This window comes from Miscanthus floridulus, chromosome 12 (assembly GCF_019320115.1).
Source record: "Miscanthus floridulus cultivar M001 chromosome 12, ASM1932011v1, whole genome shotgun sequence".
NCBI classification, from domain to species: Eukaryota; Viridiplantae; Streptophyta; class Magnoliopsida; order Poales; family Poaceae; genus Miscanthus; species Miscanthus floridulus.
This window is the reverse complement of record NC_089591.1, coordinates 71,471,452-71,490,859: the sequence shown is the minus strand read 5'-3', so window position 1 is coordinate 71,490,859 and position 19,408 is coordinate 71,471,452. Positions and strand designations below refer to the sequence as shown.

At 47.7% G+C, this 19,408-nt stretch overlaps 3 protein-coding genes, 1 long non-coding RNA gene and 1 pseudogene across 5 annotated transcripts; 4 read left to right on the top strand and 1 right to left on the bottom strand.

Moving 5' to 3' along the window:
- Positions 1–644: 644 nt before the first annotated feature.
- Positions 645–6,054, bottom strand: LOC136496850 (oxygen-dependent coproporphyrinogen-III oxidase, chloroplastic-like). The gene is made up of 8 exons (XM_066492613.1): positions 5,286–6,054; positions 3,493–3,568; positions 3,074–3,168; positions 2,337–2,417; positions 1,934–2,024; positions 1,517–1,641; positions 1,330–1,428; positions 645–977 (listed from the first exon to the last, which is right to left on the bottom strand). Exons 1-8 carry the CDS (start codon positions 5,838–5,840, stop codon positions 909–911), a joined length of 1,191 nt encoding a protein of 396 aa, XP_066348710.1. The 5' UTR covers positions 5,841–6,054; the 3' UTR covers positions 645–908.
- Positions 4,184–4,873, top strand: LOC136498256 (putative glutamine amidotransferase GAT1_2.1). The gene is made up of 2 exons (XM_066494199.1): positions 4,184–4,471; positions 4,567–4,873. Exons 1-2 carry the CDS (start codon positions 4,184–4,186, stop codon positions 4,795–4,797), a joined length of 519 nt encoding a protein of 172 aa, XP_066350296.1. The 3' UTR covers positions 4,798–4,873.
- A 1,525-nt stretch (positions 6,055–7,579) lies between the features above and the next one.
- LOC136496102 (probable N-acetyltransferase HLS1) lies at positions 7,580–9,247 on the top strand (annotated as a pseudogene).
- Positions 9,248–10,309: 1,062 nt separating this feature from the next.
- On the top strand, positions 10,310–11,728 carry LOC136497736 (uncharacterized). Of its 2 annotated transcripts, none has more exons than XR_010769417.1 (3): positions 10,310–11,451; positions 11,538–11,567; positions 11,672–11,728. It is a non-coding gene; the product is annotated as an uncharacterized lncRNA (long non-coding RNA). The 2 variants fall into 2 exon arrangements; XR_010769418.1 differs by having other exon boundaries at positions 10,310–11,012; positions 11,147–11,567; positions 11,672–11,717.
- Positions 11,729–12,632: 904 nt separating this feature from the next.
- LOC136495333 (uncharacterized) lies at positions 12,633–13,938 on the top strand. The gene is made up of 2 exons (XM_066491288.1): positions 12,633–13,014; positions 13,126–13,938. The coding sequence occupies exons 1-2, from the start codon at positions 12,634–12,636 to the stop codon at positions 13,717–13,719; spliced, it is 975 nt and encodes a 324-aa protein (XP_066347385.1). The 5' UTR covers position 12,633; the 3' UTR covers positions 13,720–13,938.
- The last annotated feature ends 5,470 nt before the right edge of the window (positions 13,939–19,408 follow it).

Genomic DNA, 19,408 nt, shown 5'->3' with positions numbered 1-19,408 from the left:
GTAAGCACATCTACGCGGATAGAATGGAGGAGGGGAGGGACCATTACCTCGAGGAAGCTTCGGGAGACGAGATCCGGGCACCGGGGGTCGATTTTGGAGGTTAGAGTTTCGTGGGGGCCGTGGGGGATTTCGGAGCCGTGGGGGAATGGAGGAGGGGAGGGAAGAAGAAGAAGAGGCCTCGGCGCGGCCTAAAGGGTCCAGACCTCGGCGTTGAGTCGGGCCGCGCCGAGGTCTGGAGGCTCGGCGTTAAGTGACCCAACGCCGAGCTTCTGGGCCACCGTTCTTTGTTAGGCCGCCTGGGCCGCGCTCCGGATGGGGCCAGAGCTCGGCGCTCGGTCGGACTGCGCCGATGTTGGGTACATGGCGTCGGCTGACACGACGCCGACGTCTCGGACCCACGCGCCAACATGACGACGACGACCCCGGTCTCCAGTGACGTGGCAGTACCTCGGCGTGGCGTGACACGACGCCGAGCCGCATATATCGGCGTCATGTGCTAAGACGCCTAAAAATGGTCTATTTTCAGAAATTGTTTTGGCGTTGGTATTTTTCTAGAAATTGTTTTCAAAAGAGATCAAAATACGAAAATTTCACACTCATAACATCCATGTAACCGCGGGTGCATACAGACCTGCCTGCATCAGTGAGTATTTCCCCATAGTAGGAGGGAAATGGTAGTGTTTATGAAACCTGAATCCTTTGTAAATACAGAAGGCAATGGTTCTCTCATTCACACGTGTTAAAAAACAGCAGATAGATACAGACAGCTACAGCATTACTACATCATATTTATTCACGACTCTACAGATACAAAAGAAATAATGAAACTACACGTGATCTGATATCTTTGGCGCTACAGAAGGGAAAACTCTAACAAAAGATCTCAAGAACAAACAAACTTCGGCTAATCAGATCCAATCCTTCGGATTTATGCATGCGTCCAGAAGTTTCCATTCCTCAGTCCCTTCTTCCGGTTTCTGCAAATGAAGTTGCATGCTTAGTGTCGAGGAACAGTTGCCCAAGTTATAAGTAAGATGTAGAGTAAATGATAATTACTGAGGCCTTGTTTGGATCCATGGGTATCCACCTCAATCTACATGTGTTTGATTGGAATGGAATGGAATTTAGTTTAATTCCACTCTAATCCACCTCAACACATGTGGATTGAGATGGATACATGCGCATCCAAACAAGGCCTAAGAATATAGCAATATCAGCAGTACGTTTTCTTCATTTATTTTGCTTTTTTCCAAGAACTTTTGAGCATTCTCTGGTGGAAAAACTAAGACATGTCGATATGTATCGAGTCCACTGAGTGAAATAGCTTACATGATCATACTCCCACCGTGCTGTAAGTGGAAGGGACACGAGTATGCTCTCAATCCTTCCTCCAGTCTTTAGGCCGAATGTCGTACCACGGTCATAGACCTTCAAAAAGACGAGTATGTTAAAGCCAGAAGATAGGCATCCAACTATCCAAGCAAGACACTGGATGTATTCGCTTAAAACCACTTACAAGGTTGAACTCCACATAACGGCCTCTTCGCAATTGCTGCCATGCCTTGTGATCCTCATTGAATGGAGTGTCCTTCCGCCGTTCTATGATTGGTATGTACGCAGGAAGTACAGAGTCCGCACATTCTGTAGAGAAAGAAAATCACTTTGGTTATCATAACTGTAACTACAACTCACCTCTAACTGCGCATATTGCACAGCAATCTAAACACTGAAATGCAACATCTAATAAGCTGAATATAGCTCGTAAAAAAGGAAACAGAAGTCAAAGCTAATATCTGGCAAGAACTTGAACCCATCCTACACACTTAAATAGAAATGGAAATTCCATCCCATAAATGAACACATTTAGAGACCACTGTACCAAGCTACCTGAATACAAATAATTTCATCCAATCATTCTAGCAAATGGTTTCACCTGTAGCAAAGTTGAGAAGCATCTCTTGATCATAATCATTAAGGTCATCAAAAAATATTCCACCAAGCCCACGCCGCTCATTACGGTGCTGCATTGAGAGACAAAACATGAGAATTCAACACAGGATCCCAGAAACTCTATGTTGAAACATCATCCGGTTCATCCAAAGTTTAAGAAAAGGCAACTAGTATCTTCTCCAGGATTGCTAAAATAGCATGTCCATAAACCCAAAAAAAATGTCAGGAATTTCTTTCTTTCATTGAGGAAAACTGGAGGTATCTGGATCAAGTCAGCAAATGCAAAATCTTGTCATTGTAAAAAGGGAACCATGTGGTCTAAACTGTAGAATTGACTCCTTTCGTAGTTTCTAAAGTAACAAATGAAAGAATTTAAAGTACCTTAATATATAAAAATAATCATCACACCATTTTTTGAATCTTGGGTGAAAACTTGGATCAAATTTATCACATGCTAGCTTTTGAACCTGAAATCAGACAAAAAATATGTTAGTGAATAGTGACAACAAATACAAAGCAGAAACTGAAGTGCTAACTAGCAATAGTTATTAACTACTCCCTCCATTCTAAATTATAAGTCGCTTTGACTTTTTTGGTTCATCCATTTTGCTATGTATCTAGACATATTATTTATCTAGATGCATAGCAAAATGGATGTACCAAAAAAGTCAAAGCGACTTATAATTTGGAACGGAGGGAGTAACTTATTACTATTTTCTCTGTTCTGATTCCTCTCTCAAGATTAGCACAAGGACTTTGCCCGTAAGAAACCCTAAACTACAAAAGGTGTGTAACTGCATGGAATTCTGTTTTGCATGTACTAGTACTGAGGTGAAGTGCCCACATATTGGACTGGAAGACACCCTTTTTGAGAGCAGAGCAACTGTAAACTATATCGAGAACCTAATTGATTCTTTAACTACATTTAACACAGCACTTGACATCGAAGACCCTTGGCTAGTTCACATCTAGAAATGGAAGAGCATAAAAATAGTACCAACTCCATAGGCTAGCCGAGCATAATACTGTCTAGGAAACAATTAAGCATTGTCCAAGACATCAAAGTAGAACACAAAACAGTATTGGGTGCATGGTTTTGCAACATGTAGGGGGTGGTACATACAGAATGGAAATGATTCACATCCTCTTCGATGATGTATGAAGGAGTCAAGTCAGTACCACCGCCAAACCACCATTGTCTTGGTGCACCAGGTGTATCTGCAGTTGGATGTCATAACAGATGAGTATTGAAAATACCATTTCCCAACAAGACATTTACAATACGCAAAATGATTGTAATAGACATGATCAACTTGGGTACCTTGTTAAAGTAAACAGTATGGGCCCATTTCTCTTACTAATATCTAGAGGAGTTTATCTATTTTAAGCCTATACTCACTAAATGCAAAGCATAAAACATCTAGTTTATACATGGGTCTTTGTATATGAGGGTGGCACACATATTGAAGCACAAAATCCACTTGGTGTGCAGGATATTAATTACATCATAATACTTCACGATTTACTAGGATAGAAGGATACCTTTTGGTGCATCCGTCTCAAAGTAACGGTAGTTAAAATGCAATGTTGGAGCAAATGGATTCTTGGGGTGAAGCACCTGGAAAAGGAAAAAGAAAAACTATCTTTAGTCCATGTATCATCATAGGTTAACACTAGAAGATTAAAGTATTGCCTAAGTTGAGTGAAAAAAATTCATAAACATGAATAGTAGCAGATGAGCATTATCAGTATCACAAAAAAGGCATGTACATAGGGTCAAGTTGTAGCAGTAAAAAGATGCACCATATATAGCTACAATAGGGTCATTATCCGACTATAGCATGCAACTAGCAATATTTAGAACTAATGGGAATCTACACACTATGAATGGGCTCGAAAAGCCAAAACAGCAAAAAATTGCTAAGGTGCCAACAGGTCCACAAGCATCCTGATTCCTTGCGTCAATTATACAAATGCATGAGTACTACATATACTGGATAACTGGGAGCAAGGGGCAGCTAAACACTAAATTCCCTAAGAGCATCTCCAAGAGTTCTCTATTTGCCTTCCTAATACTTGGTTTTTAGGAAAATGAGAAAAAATCTCTCTCCAACAGTTCCTAATCCGTCCTCCTAATATTTAGGCACTTGGGAAAACTGAGCCAGTTCCGCGTAACTTTACGAGGGTATTGAGTCGCGCGGATCCTTCTCCCGCGCGGTTCCACCCGGAGCGCATGCGCAAGCCCGGCGGCTCCGGCGACGAGTTTGACTACCCCGGCTGCGCCAGGGCGTACCAGGAGTTCGCCCGTGCCGTGGTCGCGTACCAGGAGAAGACGGTGGCGGGTCCGCACTTGCCCCGTGGCAACCCCATCCCCGTGCCGCCGAAGCTGAGCAAGGAGATGGAGAGGCGACGCAAGGTCATCTCCCGCAGCTTCTCGCTCGCCAAGGACATGTACCTCTCCGGCGGCCGCACCAACCCGGCGGAGCAGCGTGACCTCGAAGCCGGCGCCGAGTTCCTCGAGGTAATATCACTCAAATTCGCTTGCGCTCACACCAGGCAAAGCCAAGTCCGAACCGTACGCGTTGCTAACACTGCTGACACCTGTGTGGACGTTCGTGCGTGCAATCGAACACGGCGTCGCTGAGCGTGCAGCAGGAGAAGCGGCTGAAGCAGATGGGCGCCACGGTGCGGAACGCGTCGGGGTACCTCAACAGCCTCCAGGTGAGCGGCGTGCGCGAGGCGGCGGCGCGGGCGCTCATGGCGGAGATGACCGTCAACCAGCTCTCCGACCTCGCCGCCTTCTACGGGACCATGGGCAAGATCTGCTCCGAGGTGCTCGACACCTAGCTGCAGGCTTTGCATGTCAACGTGAATCTGCACGAATGAAGACTCAGCTCCTGCACGAATGCAGGCAGTGTATCCACCCATGTCGGTGTCTCAACTCCTGCTTGCCAGTAGCAGCATTCTGAATTCCTGTGGCTGTGGCCATTCATGGCTCGCTGTGCCCTGCGGCTGGTTGTGGCCGGCTACTGATGATGTGCTTGTCCATCAGATGATGGTACAGGCCGGCAACATAATTCATGTGGGTCTTAAATTTAATTTTTTAGATGCCATTTATTAGAAACTCTTGGAGATGATCTTCTTTTTTCCTCCCTAAATCTTTTTAGGAGTTGCCAAACTACAAGTTTTTAGAAGAAAAAAGTAGGAAACTCTTGGAGATGCTCTAAGTTATGGCATTGCAGTGTCTGCATGCAACTGAAGAATCTACATAACGATAGCCAAAATGGAGAAGAGATCTAGGTCCGTCAGGTCAATGCAGCAGGAAAGCCACTTACCGAACTAATCCCCGCGGCGAAGAATGGCACGGGGCCAGGCTTCTGGGCATCCGCGGCGGCGGCCCCGTTCTTGCCGGCCTCCCCCTTGGCGGCGCGGTAGGCGTCGGGCGGCATGACGCCGTAGACGACGGAGACGTTGACCCCGGCCTTCTCGAAGACGCGACCGTCCTGCAGGACGCGGCTGATGCCCCCGCCGCCGCCGGGGCGCGACCAGACGTCCTCGACGAAGCGCGCGCCGCCGCCGTCGGCCTCCTCGAGCGCGGCGCAGACCTCCCCCTGCACCCGGCGGATCATGGCCTCGAACCGCGCCCGCACGGACCCGGACCCGGCGCCTTGCCCGTCCTCGCGGAGGAACGTCGGCGGCGGCTCGCTCTCCGGCGTCTCCTTCTCGATCGCCACCGACGCGCGCACGCGGAGCGCGCGGCTGCGGCGGGGGGCGACTCCGAGGCCGAGGCCGCCGCGCGGGAGGTGCGCCTGGGCCGGCGCCCGCCCCCGGAGGCCGGCGGGGGCCGGGGCTAGGGTTCGGGACGGGGTGGAGAGGAGGGAGGACGCCATTGCGTGCGGGTGGGTGGCTTGGTTCGGCGTGTGGTGGTTATGTAGGCGGCGGTGGCCGCCGGTGGGCGGCGCGGGCGGGATGCGGCCCGCGGTTTTGCAGCTGGGAGGGAGGGTCAAAAGGGGAGGGAGGTAGAGGTGGGAGCAGGGAGCAGGGAGCAGGGAGCGAGAGCGAGCTCCCGGGTTATGCTGCTGCTGCCCTCCTCTGCTCTGCTGGCTTCCAAAGGGGATAAGGAAACGGATCAGGTTTCGGGGCTCTCGCTAAACGGATGCGATGCGAACTGAATGGCTTTTTAATAACAACGTGACGGTAACACTTTAAAAAAAACACATGACGGCCCCGTTCGATTTATTTTTTTAGTCAAAACTATAATTTTTTTCACAACAATTCAGTCAGCGCAGTGTTTTTCAAGTAATTCAGTTAAATTTTAGCAAGCCGATACAAATATTGGGCTCCCGACTCCAGTTGTACCATACACATGCACAGCATGTTGAAAGAAAAAAAAAAGGTGATTTATTGATATCTTAGAGCGGTGTCAAAGTCAAACCGTGGAAGATACAAATCTGTGAGTTCTAGATTTCGGTGTGCGTGAGCGATGGAACATAGCTTCAGCCTTCATTTTTTATTTAGGAACGGATTATACTCCATGAACCTGTCAACCTGCTATTCAGCCACCCGTAGAAATTAGAAAACATAATAGGATGCGTTCTGAAAGAAAGGGAAAGGGAAAGGGGGAAAGCCGAAAAGTCAATTGGTGTGCACTTTTTCAACTTGTTGATAGACATTGAGAATGCTGGCATATCCATCTCGTAGTCTCCGAGTGCAAAGGAAAAGGGAAATGGCTACCATTGACCATGCTCGCACATCTACGTTGACGCCGGATCGCTCAAGATGTGTTTTTAAAAAAAGAAAAAGGAAAAATGATAGGAGCTAAAGATATGTCTGGATCATCTTTGGATTATTATATTCTGAATGATAAATAGGATTATAATAATATAGACTGTAGACTACTAATGTAGATTGTTTGAAGCCCTGGATTAGCAGCCTGTTCGTTTGGCTTTGGCTTGTCGTAAACGATCGTAAATTTTCAGTCAGAATAATATTTTTCTTTCACACAAACTAGCCAACAATACTTCTTTACGAACCAGCAACGATACGAACTAGCCAACCAAACAGGCTTTAGGTGCTGTAGGTGTCCTAGTATAGTCATACATGATCTGGCCATACGAACACTAAATGAGGTTGATGACCCCACAGTAGTAGGTGTCATAACCAACGAATCGATCGTTCAACTCAGGTCCAAAGCCATAAAGCTGGCCTGAGGTTGCCCGGGCTGGAGCAGGGGGGGCGAGGTGGGCTGAAGCGACCTTGTAGCCTTGTAGGTGGTTGGCCTGGTTGGCTGATGATGAGGAGGGGCGGCGGTGGGAGGTCAAAAGAAAGGGATATAGCGGCCCAGATTATCAAAACACGCGCGGCGCTACCAAACGTGAATTGGTGCCAACTGGACGATGCTGTCGTCCCCTCTCGGGCTAGACACCCAGATCTTGGCACTCTTGTATTCACCTCTTCACTCCTATGTTTCACTCCGGCGCCTTGCAGTGGCCACGTCACCCGCAATTCCCACGTGTAGCCACGTCTCCCCGAAGTAGCTCCTCGTGGACACACCGGACAGCCGTGGCCACACGTTCCCTCTCTCTCTCTCTCTCTCTCTGGCTCTCCCGAGGTGGCGGCTGGCCGGACGTATATACTAGATACATGTCCTTGCGTTGCGTTGCCAACAGTCTCGCTTTAGATTTAACCCCGTCATCCTTTCTTTTCGAACACAGAAGCCCACAGTTCTAGAGCATACCTGCTACCTGCTCTAACAGTATTGATGTCTGGTTCCTTTCCGGCAAGGCGGGAGCTGTGGCGCGATGGGGCCGGAATGATCTTCCGTGGGCAGCGCCCACGGCCGGGTGGAGCGGCAGCATGGATGGCAAGCACGGGCGGAGCAGGCATGTACAAATGAGCAGTAGTGTCTGGGTATGTCGGCCAGGCCGGCGGGATGTCGCTGCACGCCGACCTGCTCGGCGACCCCGTCGCGCGCATCCGCCACTCGCCGCACTACCTCATGCTGGTACGTACGTGTGCTCCGACCGACCTCTGATAGATCCTCGCGTAGTTGCACGGTTGGACGTTTGCTGTTTATCTGCATCGATCTCCAATTTATTTGCTGGTGCTGGGCTGCTTTTTCAAGTCTCGCTGCTGCATGAACTGCGGGTCGCTGAGACGTCCGGGCCGGGCCGCCGGATCGTCGGCCTCATCCGGCGAACCGTCAAGTCCGTCGCCTCCGCCAAGAGCCGCCCTGGCGCACCGGCCTTGGCCAAAGTCGGCTACATCCTAGGCCTCCGCGTCGCGGCCACCCACAGGTTAAGTTGCAATGCATGCTGTCCCTAAGTATTTGTTAGGGCTCCTGACATCTACGGTCGCTAGCATCGATTTTACTGATCCATCCATGCTCCTGTGTCAAATAAACTGGTGCATGCATCGCATCCAGGCGGATGGGCGTCGCGCTGCAGCTGGTGCGTCAGCTGGAGAAGTGGTTCGAGCTCATGAGCGCCGAGTACGCGTACATGGCTACCGACAGGTCCAACGAGGCGTCGCTGCGTCTCTTCACCGGACGCTGCGGGCATCACCGAGTTCCGTTCGCTGTCCCTGCTCGTGCACCCAGTGCGCTCGCACCGGCTCAAGGCGCCGCGCCGCGCCACGGTCGTTCGCCTCGGCGCCCGCGACGCCGAGCGGCTGTACCGCAGCCGGTTCGTCGCGCACGTCGAGTTCTTCCCCGCGGACATCGGCCACGTCCTGGACAACGCGCTCTCCCGCGGCACGTTCCTGGCGATTGTCGAGTGGGGCGGTGACGTCGACCGCTTCCTGGCGTCCCCGCCGGAGTCGTGGGCCGTGGCGAGCGCGTGGGACTGCGGCGGCGTGTTCCGCCTCGAGGTGCGCGGCGCCGCCGCCGCCAGCCGCGCGCTGGACCGCGTCGCCAAGTGGCTGCGCGTGCCGTCCGTGCCCGACCTGTTCCGCCCGTTCGCCGGGAGCGGAGGACGCGACGCTGCGCTGGGCGCGGAGGCGGTGTTCGCGTCCATCGTCAGCATGGCGCGCGGCAGGGCGGCAGCCGTGGCAGTGGAGGTGGAGGCCATGGACACCGAGGACGTGTGGTGCATGAAGCGGCTCGGCGGCGGCCACGCGGACGGCTGGGACTGGGCAGCCCACTCACCAAAGCACTGTTCGGCTGGCTGGCCAGCCCACCCATCAAAGCACTGTTTACATAAACATTGTTTTCAGGTGGAATGTTTTTTCTTCTCACACCCATCATTCGGAACAATATTTTTATTTATTTTCTAGTCCTATCGAACAGGGCCACGGCTGAGGTCGGCCTCTGCTGCTCGCTCCATCTTCGTGGACCCCAGGGAGGTGTGACTCAGTGGCCGGCTGGCTGCACGCTTACGTACAGCAATATATATACGCTGTCGTCTGTCGATCATCATGTACATACATGTCGTACGGTGTGCTCTCTGACGCTCATCGCAAAGCTAGCTAGGTTACCCGCGCTAGCTATTACTACCTCCGCTTTCGTTTACTTTGTCATCGATTTTTTTACTGTAGCAATTTTGACCATATGTTTTTTCTGCAAAAGATTTTTTTTAGATACATCAAGTTTTCACATATATAATTCTTTATTGAATATACTTCATTAGTGTTATATACATCGAAGTATCTAAGATTTTTTTAGAAGAAAAAACAGATGGTCAAATTTGCTACAGTAAAAAGTTGCTGATAAGTAAACACAAACGGAGGGAAGTATATCTGATCCGCCGGAGGACAGCTGGCCGGCTGGCCCTCCTGATTACATCTGGTGCTTTTTTTTTGAAATATTGAACATGTGTTATTCTATATCTCTCATCTCTCACAACTAAAAAGACTAAAGAGGAGACACCGTTTTGGTGCTACAAAAACTTCACCTCACCTTCGCGCCGGTCCCGTGCGACAAATGAAACGGTCGTCGGTCTGCCCTTCCCTTGCGACCCCCCCCCCCCCCCCCCGACCCGATCTCCCCCACCCCCCTCTGGGTCGCGCGTAGCTCGGTGTGCCGCCGCCGCCCACGCCCGCCCTACGCCAACGCCGCCCCCCGCCTTCCCTGCCACGCGATCCACCTCGCCAACCCCTCCTCCCCCCGCGCGCTGACTCCTCTCCCCCACGCCCAGCACCAGGGATTAGGGTTGGAACCCTAACCGCCCCCAGCGCCACTCCTCTCCCCCACATGCGATTGCTCCTCTCCCGCCCCATCCCCAGCAGCGGTCAAGATCCGTGAGGACGAGGAGGCCATGACCCTTCTTTGCCCCCGCCGACGTCGCCTCCGTCGAGGGGCTCGAGGCCACGGCCACATCGCGCGACCTCAGGGACGCGCTGGCCGCCGCCACCGTCGGGCCGCTAGGGGCCGCCACCGGGCGAGGCGAGAACGCGGTGGGGCGTGCCGCCTCTAGGCTAGGCGAGGCTGTGGCAGGGCGCTGTCGTCTGACGAGGCGCGAAGCCAGGCGGGGCCGCCTACTCTCCCCCACGGTATCCCGCGGATAGCCCCCGACGACCGGCGCCGGCAGGGACCGCGTCTAACGCTGCGAGGACTGCTGGATGCAGTGGTGCGTGTCCAGGAGGCGGCCATGGGCGGGCTCAAGATGTGGGGGCGCACCCTCGAGATGCGGCAGCGACACGGGTCCGAGATGCGGCAACTGAATCCATTCCGTCCCACCTCACCGCCCTCTCCGCACTCGTATACAGGTACAACACACCTTCGTCCCAGGCTCCGAGCGTCCCTCCCCTTGCCGGTACTACTACTTTTCTCATCTATTTGTCAAGAACGAGCTTGTACAATTCCTAAGATTTTTGCCTAAATGGTTTCTTGTATGGTTAAAGTATATTTTTCTATTTGTATAGGTAAACCACCGATCCTTCTCTTTTCTTTACTAAAATCATTATGACTTGAATAATTTTGATTCGATTGGTATGTGTTGAACTGACACACTATCAATATTCATGCATGTATCTTTGATATCGTTTTGGTATGCCGTAGTCTAACAAAAATCTTGGAGAATTACCAGGACACCTCTGAAAAGATATTGTGGGATGAGAAACACAAGGTAATATTTGATTTCCAGACAGAATGGGAACCCCTTTTTTAGAGCTTAACTATTATTTATTCATTTTGCTAGCCTCGGAGAATTAGTTGAACATATTGACTAACTATTTGATGCGCGCACATGAACCATTTCAGAGCCTTAGTGCAGAGATTGATCGTATAAAGAAAGAGATGCTTGAACTTCAATAAATTGTCTTCATATTAAGTTTAATTTGAAGAGTGTGTGTGGTCTCATAGTAATCTTTTAAGCTAGAAGAGGTTGTCTTTTCTTTTTAGGAATTTACTTCTTCAGTTTCATGTTGATATTTATGGAGAATGTGATCTCATGTGTGACGGTACAGGCACCTGAAGGTGAAGATCTAAACTCCCTGCAACCCAAAGACCTGATCATGATTGAGGAGGCACTTGATAATGGACTAACAAATCTGAATGGAAAACTGGTATCAATCTACTCAATTAGTCGATCTCAATGTGGTTGATGTTGTAGGAATAAATTCTGATATTGGTTGTTTTGTTGATGCCGAAGATGGAGCACTGAGAAAGGCGTGTGACAAATGTACGAGCTTAATCTGACTAATGATTCTGTATTATGAATTCTATTTGAGCATGTGGTTCTTTTTAATTCTTACTCTCATCCACTATTTTATTGGTTTATTGTAGAATAAGATGATTGAAGATGAGAACAAATTGATGGCCATTAAACTTGTAAGAGCATCTCCAGCAGGGCCCCTACTTGAGCCCTCATAACTAAATATGGGGTCTTAGACCAAAAATCTCACTCCAGCAGGACCCCTACTATGGACCCCAAATTTGTTGGGTCAACAAAATCCACCCCACAGCCAACAGATTTGTTGGGTTAGCTTCAGCCCCGATCCGGCAGTTTCGTCTGGTTTTTTGCCCGCGCGCGCGATTTCTTCCCACGCTCGCCCCTCCCGCCCACTCGCGCGTCATTTTTCCCCAGCTCGCGCCGCTAGGGTTCGCAGCACACCGTCAATCCTCCACTCGGCTTCTTGTGCGAGCGTCCCTCGATCCCCTCGGCGAGCTGCGACCTCCGCCCCCTGCGAATCCCCCTGCGAGGCGTGACCCTCAGCGCCGCGAGCGTCCGGTGACTTCCCCGGCAAGATGCGGCCACCGCCCCCTACGAATCCCCTGCGAGGCGCGACCTCCGTCTCCAGCAACTCTCCCATCGAAGGTACGACTGAAGCCGTTGCTTCCTGGTCCTTTCGAGCTCGCGCAGAATAGAGGCATATGCAGCAGGCTGCTTAGTCATAGGCTCGTAGCCATGTATGGCGCGCGTAGGGAGAGGTGTATTGCAGTAGGGAGCGCACGCGTGGAGAACATGCTGCTCTGCTGCTTCCTTTCTACGTTACAAGCCTGAATGAGCTGTATCCAATTTGGATCCTACTAGTGTGGCACTGTATGATGTGATGTTTTTTTAATCCTATCCAATTTGGATCCTAGTAGTAGTAGTAGTGTGAAATTAAACTGGCTTGCTGCAGGTGTTGTCCATATGTACTAAAATAACTACTTTCAGCTTGTTACTCCACACATTTATGCAAAGTCTAGATGGTTGGGAGCCCAAAACATTAATTATGTGTGTTTTTTTGTATACAGTTTGTGATATGCCGCAGGGAGGTCCTTGGTCACGGATGGTTTCCGGCGAATTTGAGATTGATGACATTGGAATTTCACCTAGTCAACCTAGTGCACCAAAGAAGAAGGCAAACCGTGCTGCTAACTACTCTCTGGATGAAGACATCCAATTGTGTGAATCTTGGGAGAACATAAGTTTGGATCCTATCACTGGAAATGAGCAACCTGGCAAGGCCTATTGGAAGCGAATTCATGATAACTTTCATGCGAACAAAAAATTTGCATCTGATAGGAATGCGAACTCTCTTGAGCATCGGTGGGCGACAATTCACAAAGAGTGCCAGAAGTTTCAAGGCTTATATGATAAGGTTGAGTGCCGCCATCCTAGTGGAGTGCCATACCAGGAACATGTGAGAAATTTATTAGTTGCTGCATCATTGTTGCTAGAAGTTGCTGCATCTTTGATTTTGTTAAGCTGCTGCATCATTATCTTTATTAAGCTGCTGCATCTTTGATTTCAGTTGCTAGAAGCTCAAAAATTATATGCTGGTGGAAAGAAGAAGCAGTGCTTTCCTTTCCTTCATTGTTGGCAGATGATTAGGCATAGCGAGAAGTTTGTGCCCCCTGTCACCAACAAAAGGCCTAGGGAAAGCAATTCACCACCAGGAACAGTGGATGTGTTTGATCTAGAAGATGGTGAGAGTAATAAGAGCCAAACCCCTGACTCTGCTATGCCTAGCAGTAAAAGGCCTATGGGGAGGAAGCAAGCTAAGGAGAAGCTGAAGAAAGGAGGAGAACAAATGGATTATAGCTTGATAGAGAAATTTCTTTCAGACAAAGAGAAAGTTAGAGAGGATAGGTGGCAAGAGAACAAGATGATGCATGAGCGCAGATTAGCACTTGAAGAGCGCAAGATTGTAAATGAGGAGGACAAAACGCTATGGGAGAAAGAACAAAAGATTATGTTTTGTGACCTTGAGAAATTAGACCCCTCCCAGAAGACATATGTGATAGCAATGAGGGCTCAGATTGCAGCACAAAAGATGGTGGCCTTCAACAGCGCTTTTGCTGGTAGCAGTGGAGGACATGAAGCTAGTGGTGGAGGAGAAATTTGATATTGAAGCGGTGGAGGACATGGTAGCAGGTTGCAGGCTATTAGTGTTTTCATTTGATAATGATGTAATGAACTATTACTATGCCTATTGATTTTGGGATCTAGTGCCTCACTGAAGTAGCACAATCAGTCAATGCAAGTCGTAGGCTTGCACCTCTAGTTTTAGTTCATTGCAGTTCTAGTTTATTGCAGAGGCTTTTGAACTATTGCTGCAGCTCTATTCTTTTGGATGTCGTCAAATCTAAACCAAATTTATGTTTGAATTTAAATTTGAATATTAGCATTTTTCGTTTATTATTTTATGCATGGTGCTTTATTGATATAGTTCAAATAAATTATTATATATATGATGTTTGAAAGTGCATTTGCCCCCTATGTGGGTTTTGGTGTATTAATGACATCCAAATTAGGGACTAATGTGATCTTAATGAGATATGTTGCAGCTATTAGTCCCATGAAAGATTCAAAGAGTTGATAAAGATGAAATGGTATCCCTCAATTCTTGAAGCTGTAAAGGCGGACGAATTCAAAACGATCTCCAAAGGTTTTAATTTTGTTTTTGAGTTTAGGATCCGTCGCACTATAAAGAGGGATGCAAGCTTGGTTGGTCTGAGGAAGATAGAGTGCTCAAGCATTTAAATAAAATCAAAATTGTGTCACTCTAGCACTTCACGAGCACATAGAATAATTTTCTGTGACTTTCGGTGTCGGAAGTCCCGACGTAAGTCGGAACTCCCGACAGTCGGAAGTCCCGACCTAAGCCAGGGGTCCCGGCACCTGTGCTTCTGACTGCTCGCTGTCTGTGCACGTCGGAAGTCCCGACGTTCATCGGGAGTTCCGACCGTCGGAAGTCCCGACGTTCGCCGGGAGTTCCGACACTGACCTAACCCAAGCCGGGAGTCCCGGCCTCAGCAGTGCTGGCTGTTTGATTAACTGTGCACGTCGGAAAGTCCCGACAATCGTCGGGAGTTCCGACCGTCGGAAGTCCCGACGTTTGCCGGGAGTTCCGACACTGACTTTCACCCGTGGACTTCTGACCCTTTGGGTACAGTATTTTATGCTAACGTCGGAAGTCCCGGGATCTACGTCGGGACTCCCGACGTAGATCTGAACGGTTGGATTTCCACTTGGAGTATAAATACTCCTCTCTTCACTTCTAACCGTTACGGACTCATTTCACAGTTGACTCACTTCGTGCTGAACAGCTCCCAAGCAACCAAAGCACCCCTCTCATTCCCCCTTTGCTCCAATCTTCGATTCCCTTAGTTTTTGAGTAAAAGGAGAGTGGATTAAGTGAGAGCATCACTTTGGAAAGCTTGAGCACTTGATTTCTTCGTCAAGCCGGTTGTTTTTGCGTCTATTACTCTTGGGGCTTTGCCCCTAGCCGGCTAGGTGTTGCCCTAGAGCTTCCATCTTGTGGAAGAGCCTTGGAAGTTTGTATCACCCTTCGATTTCTTAGTGGAAAGCTCAAGTGACCTTTGTGGTCGCTTTGAGAGAGGCAAGGAGGTGGAAAAGACTCCGACCTTAGTGGTCACCTCAACAACGAGGACGTAGGAGCTCCTTTGTGGGGTTGCCGAACCTCGGGATAAATCCTTGTGTCCCGCGTGCTTGTTGTCGTTGTGATTGCTTGAGATTACTTGTATGTGTTTGTCTCCTTGTCTCCAAAATCTCCATTTTAGGGTTTGGACTCGATCTACGGTTTGGAGGCTTTACGGCGTCAAGGGAGTGACCCAACATCTTCACCAAACCACTAGGAAGTGAGGTTGTAAGTTTATTTATCCGCAAAGTTAAATTTGGCACTGCTTTTGTAGTTCACGTAGGCGTCGGAACTGCTGACGTTTGCGCCAGGAACTTCTGACAACGTCGGGAGTTCCGACCCAAACGTCGGGACTTCCGACAGTGGCTGACAGATTTGAACTTAGCATTTGCAGTAAATTTTTAGATACGCCTATTCACCCCCCCTCTAGGCATTGTTAGATCCTTTCAATTGGTATCAGAGCAAGGTCTTCTCTTTGCGTTTCACCACGTGAGAAGAAACAATGTCGGAGACCGACAAGATGCAAGCCGTTGCCAGTCGAAATGGCCAAGAAAATAGCTGAAGAGTTGATGAGTACTCAAGTCAAGCTCTTTCAAGATGAAATGAAAAAGATGCAAGATGAGATGAGCAAGTTGAAGGAAGAAGTTGAGCAAGAAGGTTGATGATGCAATAAGTGGCAAGAATGATATTAGTGACAAGAATGAAGCAAACAAAGATGCCGCTAGTGATATTGGAGCCGGTGAGCATGCTCATGGAAAAGGAATATATTCACACATGAGTTTTGACTATGGACAAATCATGAAAAGTTCAACACTCCATACTCCGTTCCGTCAATATTGGCAAGCCACCTCACTTTGATGGAACAAGATACACCGATTGGTCTTACAAGATGAAGATGCATCTAATAGCCGCAAGACTTTGGGAAGTTGTGGATGTTGGTGTGATGATTCCTACCGATGAAGATAGAGAGATTACTCCGGAAGAAGTGCACAACCTTCATCAAAATGCACAAGCCGTAGCATTGCTTGTGTCAAGCTTAGCTCCTGGATGAGTTTAGAAAAGTAAATGGAATGGAAAGTGCAAAGCAAATTTGGGATACTTTGAAAGTATCATTTGAAGGAGATATAAGTGTGAGGAAAGGCAACATAGAGTTACTTCATGGTGAATTGGAAAGATTTGTATTCTTGCAAAATGAAACAACACAATCCATGTTTGATAGGCTCATGGCATTGATCAACCGCATAAGAGCTCTTGGTAGCAACGAATGGGATGACAACAAAGTTGCTAGAAAGATGTTGAGAACCTATAGAGCCAAGAACAACATGCTAGCGTCCGTGATCATGGAAAGGCCCGGTTATGATGAGATGACACCTCAAGAAGTTCTTTCAAAGCTCAAGCATCATGAGTGTCTAGATAAAGATGCAATCAATGCTCACAATCAAAATCCTAATGCAATGGGATTCAACAAGAGTGTCGCCCTTAAAGCAACTCAACAACATGAAGGTCAAGTTTCAAGTCAAGAAAAGAAGAAGAAAGTGAAGGATGATTCCTCAAGTGGAGAAGAAGATTCCGATGCGGAGGTTGCATTTGTGATTAGAAATCTTAGAAAGTTTATGAAGAAGAAAAGCAATCGCAAGACCTATGGTGATGGTAAGAGAAGGTTCAAAAAGAGATTTTGCTATGGATGTGGTCAAGTTGGTCACTTCATAGCCGATTGTCCTAATGAGAAAAAGAAGCACAAGCATGACAAGGATGAAGATAAGAAGAACAAAAGCAAGAAGAGAGGTGAAGCTCATATTGGGGAAGAATGGGAGTCAAGTGATAGTAACTCAAGTGATGATGAGAAGAAGAAGAAGGGAGCCGCAAACATCGCCATCCACCACTCTTCGTCACCGACCATGATCCTCCCCTACTCAACTTCACCACCAAAGCTCTTCGCCAACTTATCTTCATCACCGAGGCTCTTCTCCAACCTCATCGACAACGACTACTACACTCCAACTTGTCTCATGGCAAAAGGGGAGAAGGTACATACTACACCCGTTTCCTCTAGTGATGAGTATGATAGTTGTGATGATAACATAGAAGAAATTGAAGCAACCATGATAAAGAAATTTGGTAAAAAGGCATTCACTAAAATAAAAATGCTAATGAAGAAATTAGAGAAGAGGGATAGATGCTTAGAGTTGCAAGGAGATATAATTACTCAAGAGAGAGAGAAAAACCTTGCACTTGAAGCATCTATCGCCGAGGAAAAGATGAAGGTTGAGAAGTTAACCGTTGAATTGTCTTTAGCCAATGACTCAATTGGGAAATTGACTAAGGAACATTCCACGGTTAATGATCAAATAGCTAGCCTTAAGAATGAAAAGAGTATAACTCAAGAAAGCCTCACAAGCTTGAAAGAAAAATATCAAAATCTTGAGCTAAACTATAGTACTCTTTGGGCTAGCACTTCAACTTCTCCTAAGGCAACCGAAGTCTCTAATGTCTCCACTAGTGATGGTTGTAAAAGATGCTATAAAATTGATGTAAATGCATATGCAACTAACCTTGTTGAGTTAGAGAAGAAAAACAAGGAGATTCATAGGTTGGAGATGATATTGAAGAATGGGTGTAAGTGTCAAGAGCAATCTAACAAAACTATATACAAGTCATCAAGGCACCCATCGATCAAGGAAGGCATTGGCTACAATAGGTATGATGGAAAGCAAATGGAAGGAATATAATAAATGGTGTGCCTTGTGTGAAGTTCAACAAGGGCGTTGCTCTTGATGAGCTTATATGCAAGGCCAACAACAAGGTATACATTCCAAAGATTCAACCTACAAATACCAAGACAATCAAGACAAAGCAATCCGATGTCCTCAAGCCACAAGCACCACTTCCACGGTGCTATGCTAGTGACTATATGTGTTGTTGGGGCAAGGATGGCAAGATTGTAGGTTAAGTATGTTGGTGCCCAAAAGAGAAAGGAAATTATGAGGAGTGTTTGGGTGCCCAAGTTTTATGTGACTAACCCTCTAGGACCCAAATCTTTTTGGGTACCTAAAACAAAAGCATAATTTGTTTTTGTAGGAATATTCCTCTGGTGGAACAAGTTGGGTGTTGGATAGTGGATGCACCAATCATATGACCGGAGAGAAGGACATGTTTACATCATTCAACCAAGTCATGATCAAAGTGGAAATATTGTGTTTGGTGACAATGGAAAAGGTGAAGTACTCGGTTTGGGTAAAATTGCAATATCAAATGATAATTCCATTTCCAATGTCTTACTTGTGAATTCAGTTGAGATACAATTTGTTGTCCGTTTCACAACTTTGTGAGATGGGTTACAATTGTCTCTTTACAGGATAAGGGTGTGGAAGTCTATAGAAGGGAGGATTCCTCTATTGCATTTACGGGTCATTTAAAGGGGAAACTCTATCTAGTTGATTTCACATCAAATAGAGTAAATCCCGAGACTTGTTTAATGGCAAAATCTAGCATGGGTTGGTTATGGCATCGCCGACTTGCCCATGTTGGGATGAGGAACTTGGCCAAACTTCAAAAAGGCGAACACATCCTTGGACTAACAAATGTTTCTTTTGAGAAAGATAGGATTTGTAGCGCATGCCAAGCAGGGAAAACAAGTTGGAGCTAAACATCCCGTCAAGAATGTTGTGACAACCGAAAGGCCATTGGAATTGCTTCACATGGACATATTTGGACCCGTCGCTTATATAAGCATTGGTGGTAACAAATATGGTTTTGTAATTGTTGATGATTATTCTCGTTTCACTTGGGTATTCTTTTTGCGTGAAAAGAGTGAAGTCCTAAGGAATCTTCAAGAAGTTTGCTAAAAGAGCCCAAAATGAGTTTGATGTCAAAATCAAGAGAGTTAGAAGTGACAACGGGACGGAGTTCAAGAACACCAACATTGAAGAGTTTCTTGATGTAGAAGGAGTCAAGCATGAGTTTTCGGTTCCATACACTCCACAACAAAATGGTGTTGTGGAGAGGAAGAACCGAACGCTCATAGAAGCCGCAAGAGCAATGTTGGATGAGTACAAGACCCCAACTAATTATTGGGCGGAAGCGGTCAACACGGCATGTCATGCCATCAACCGCTTATATCTTCACAAGATAAGAGAAAAGACCGCCTACGAAC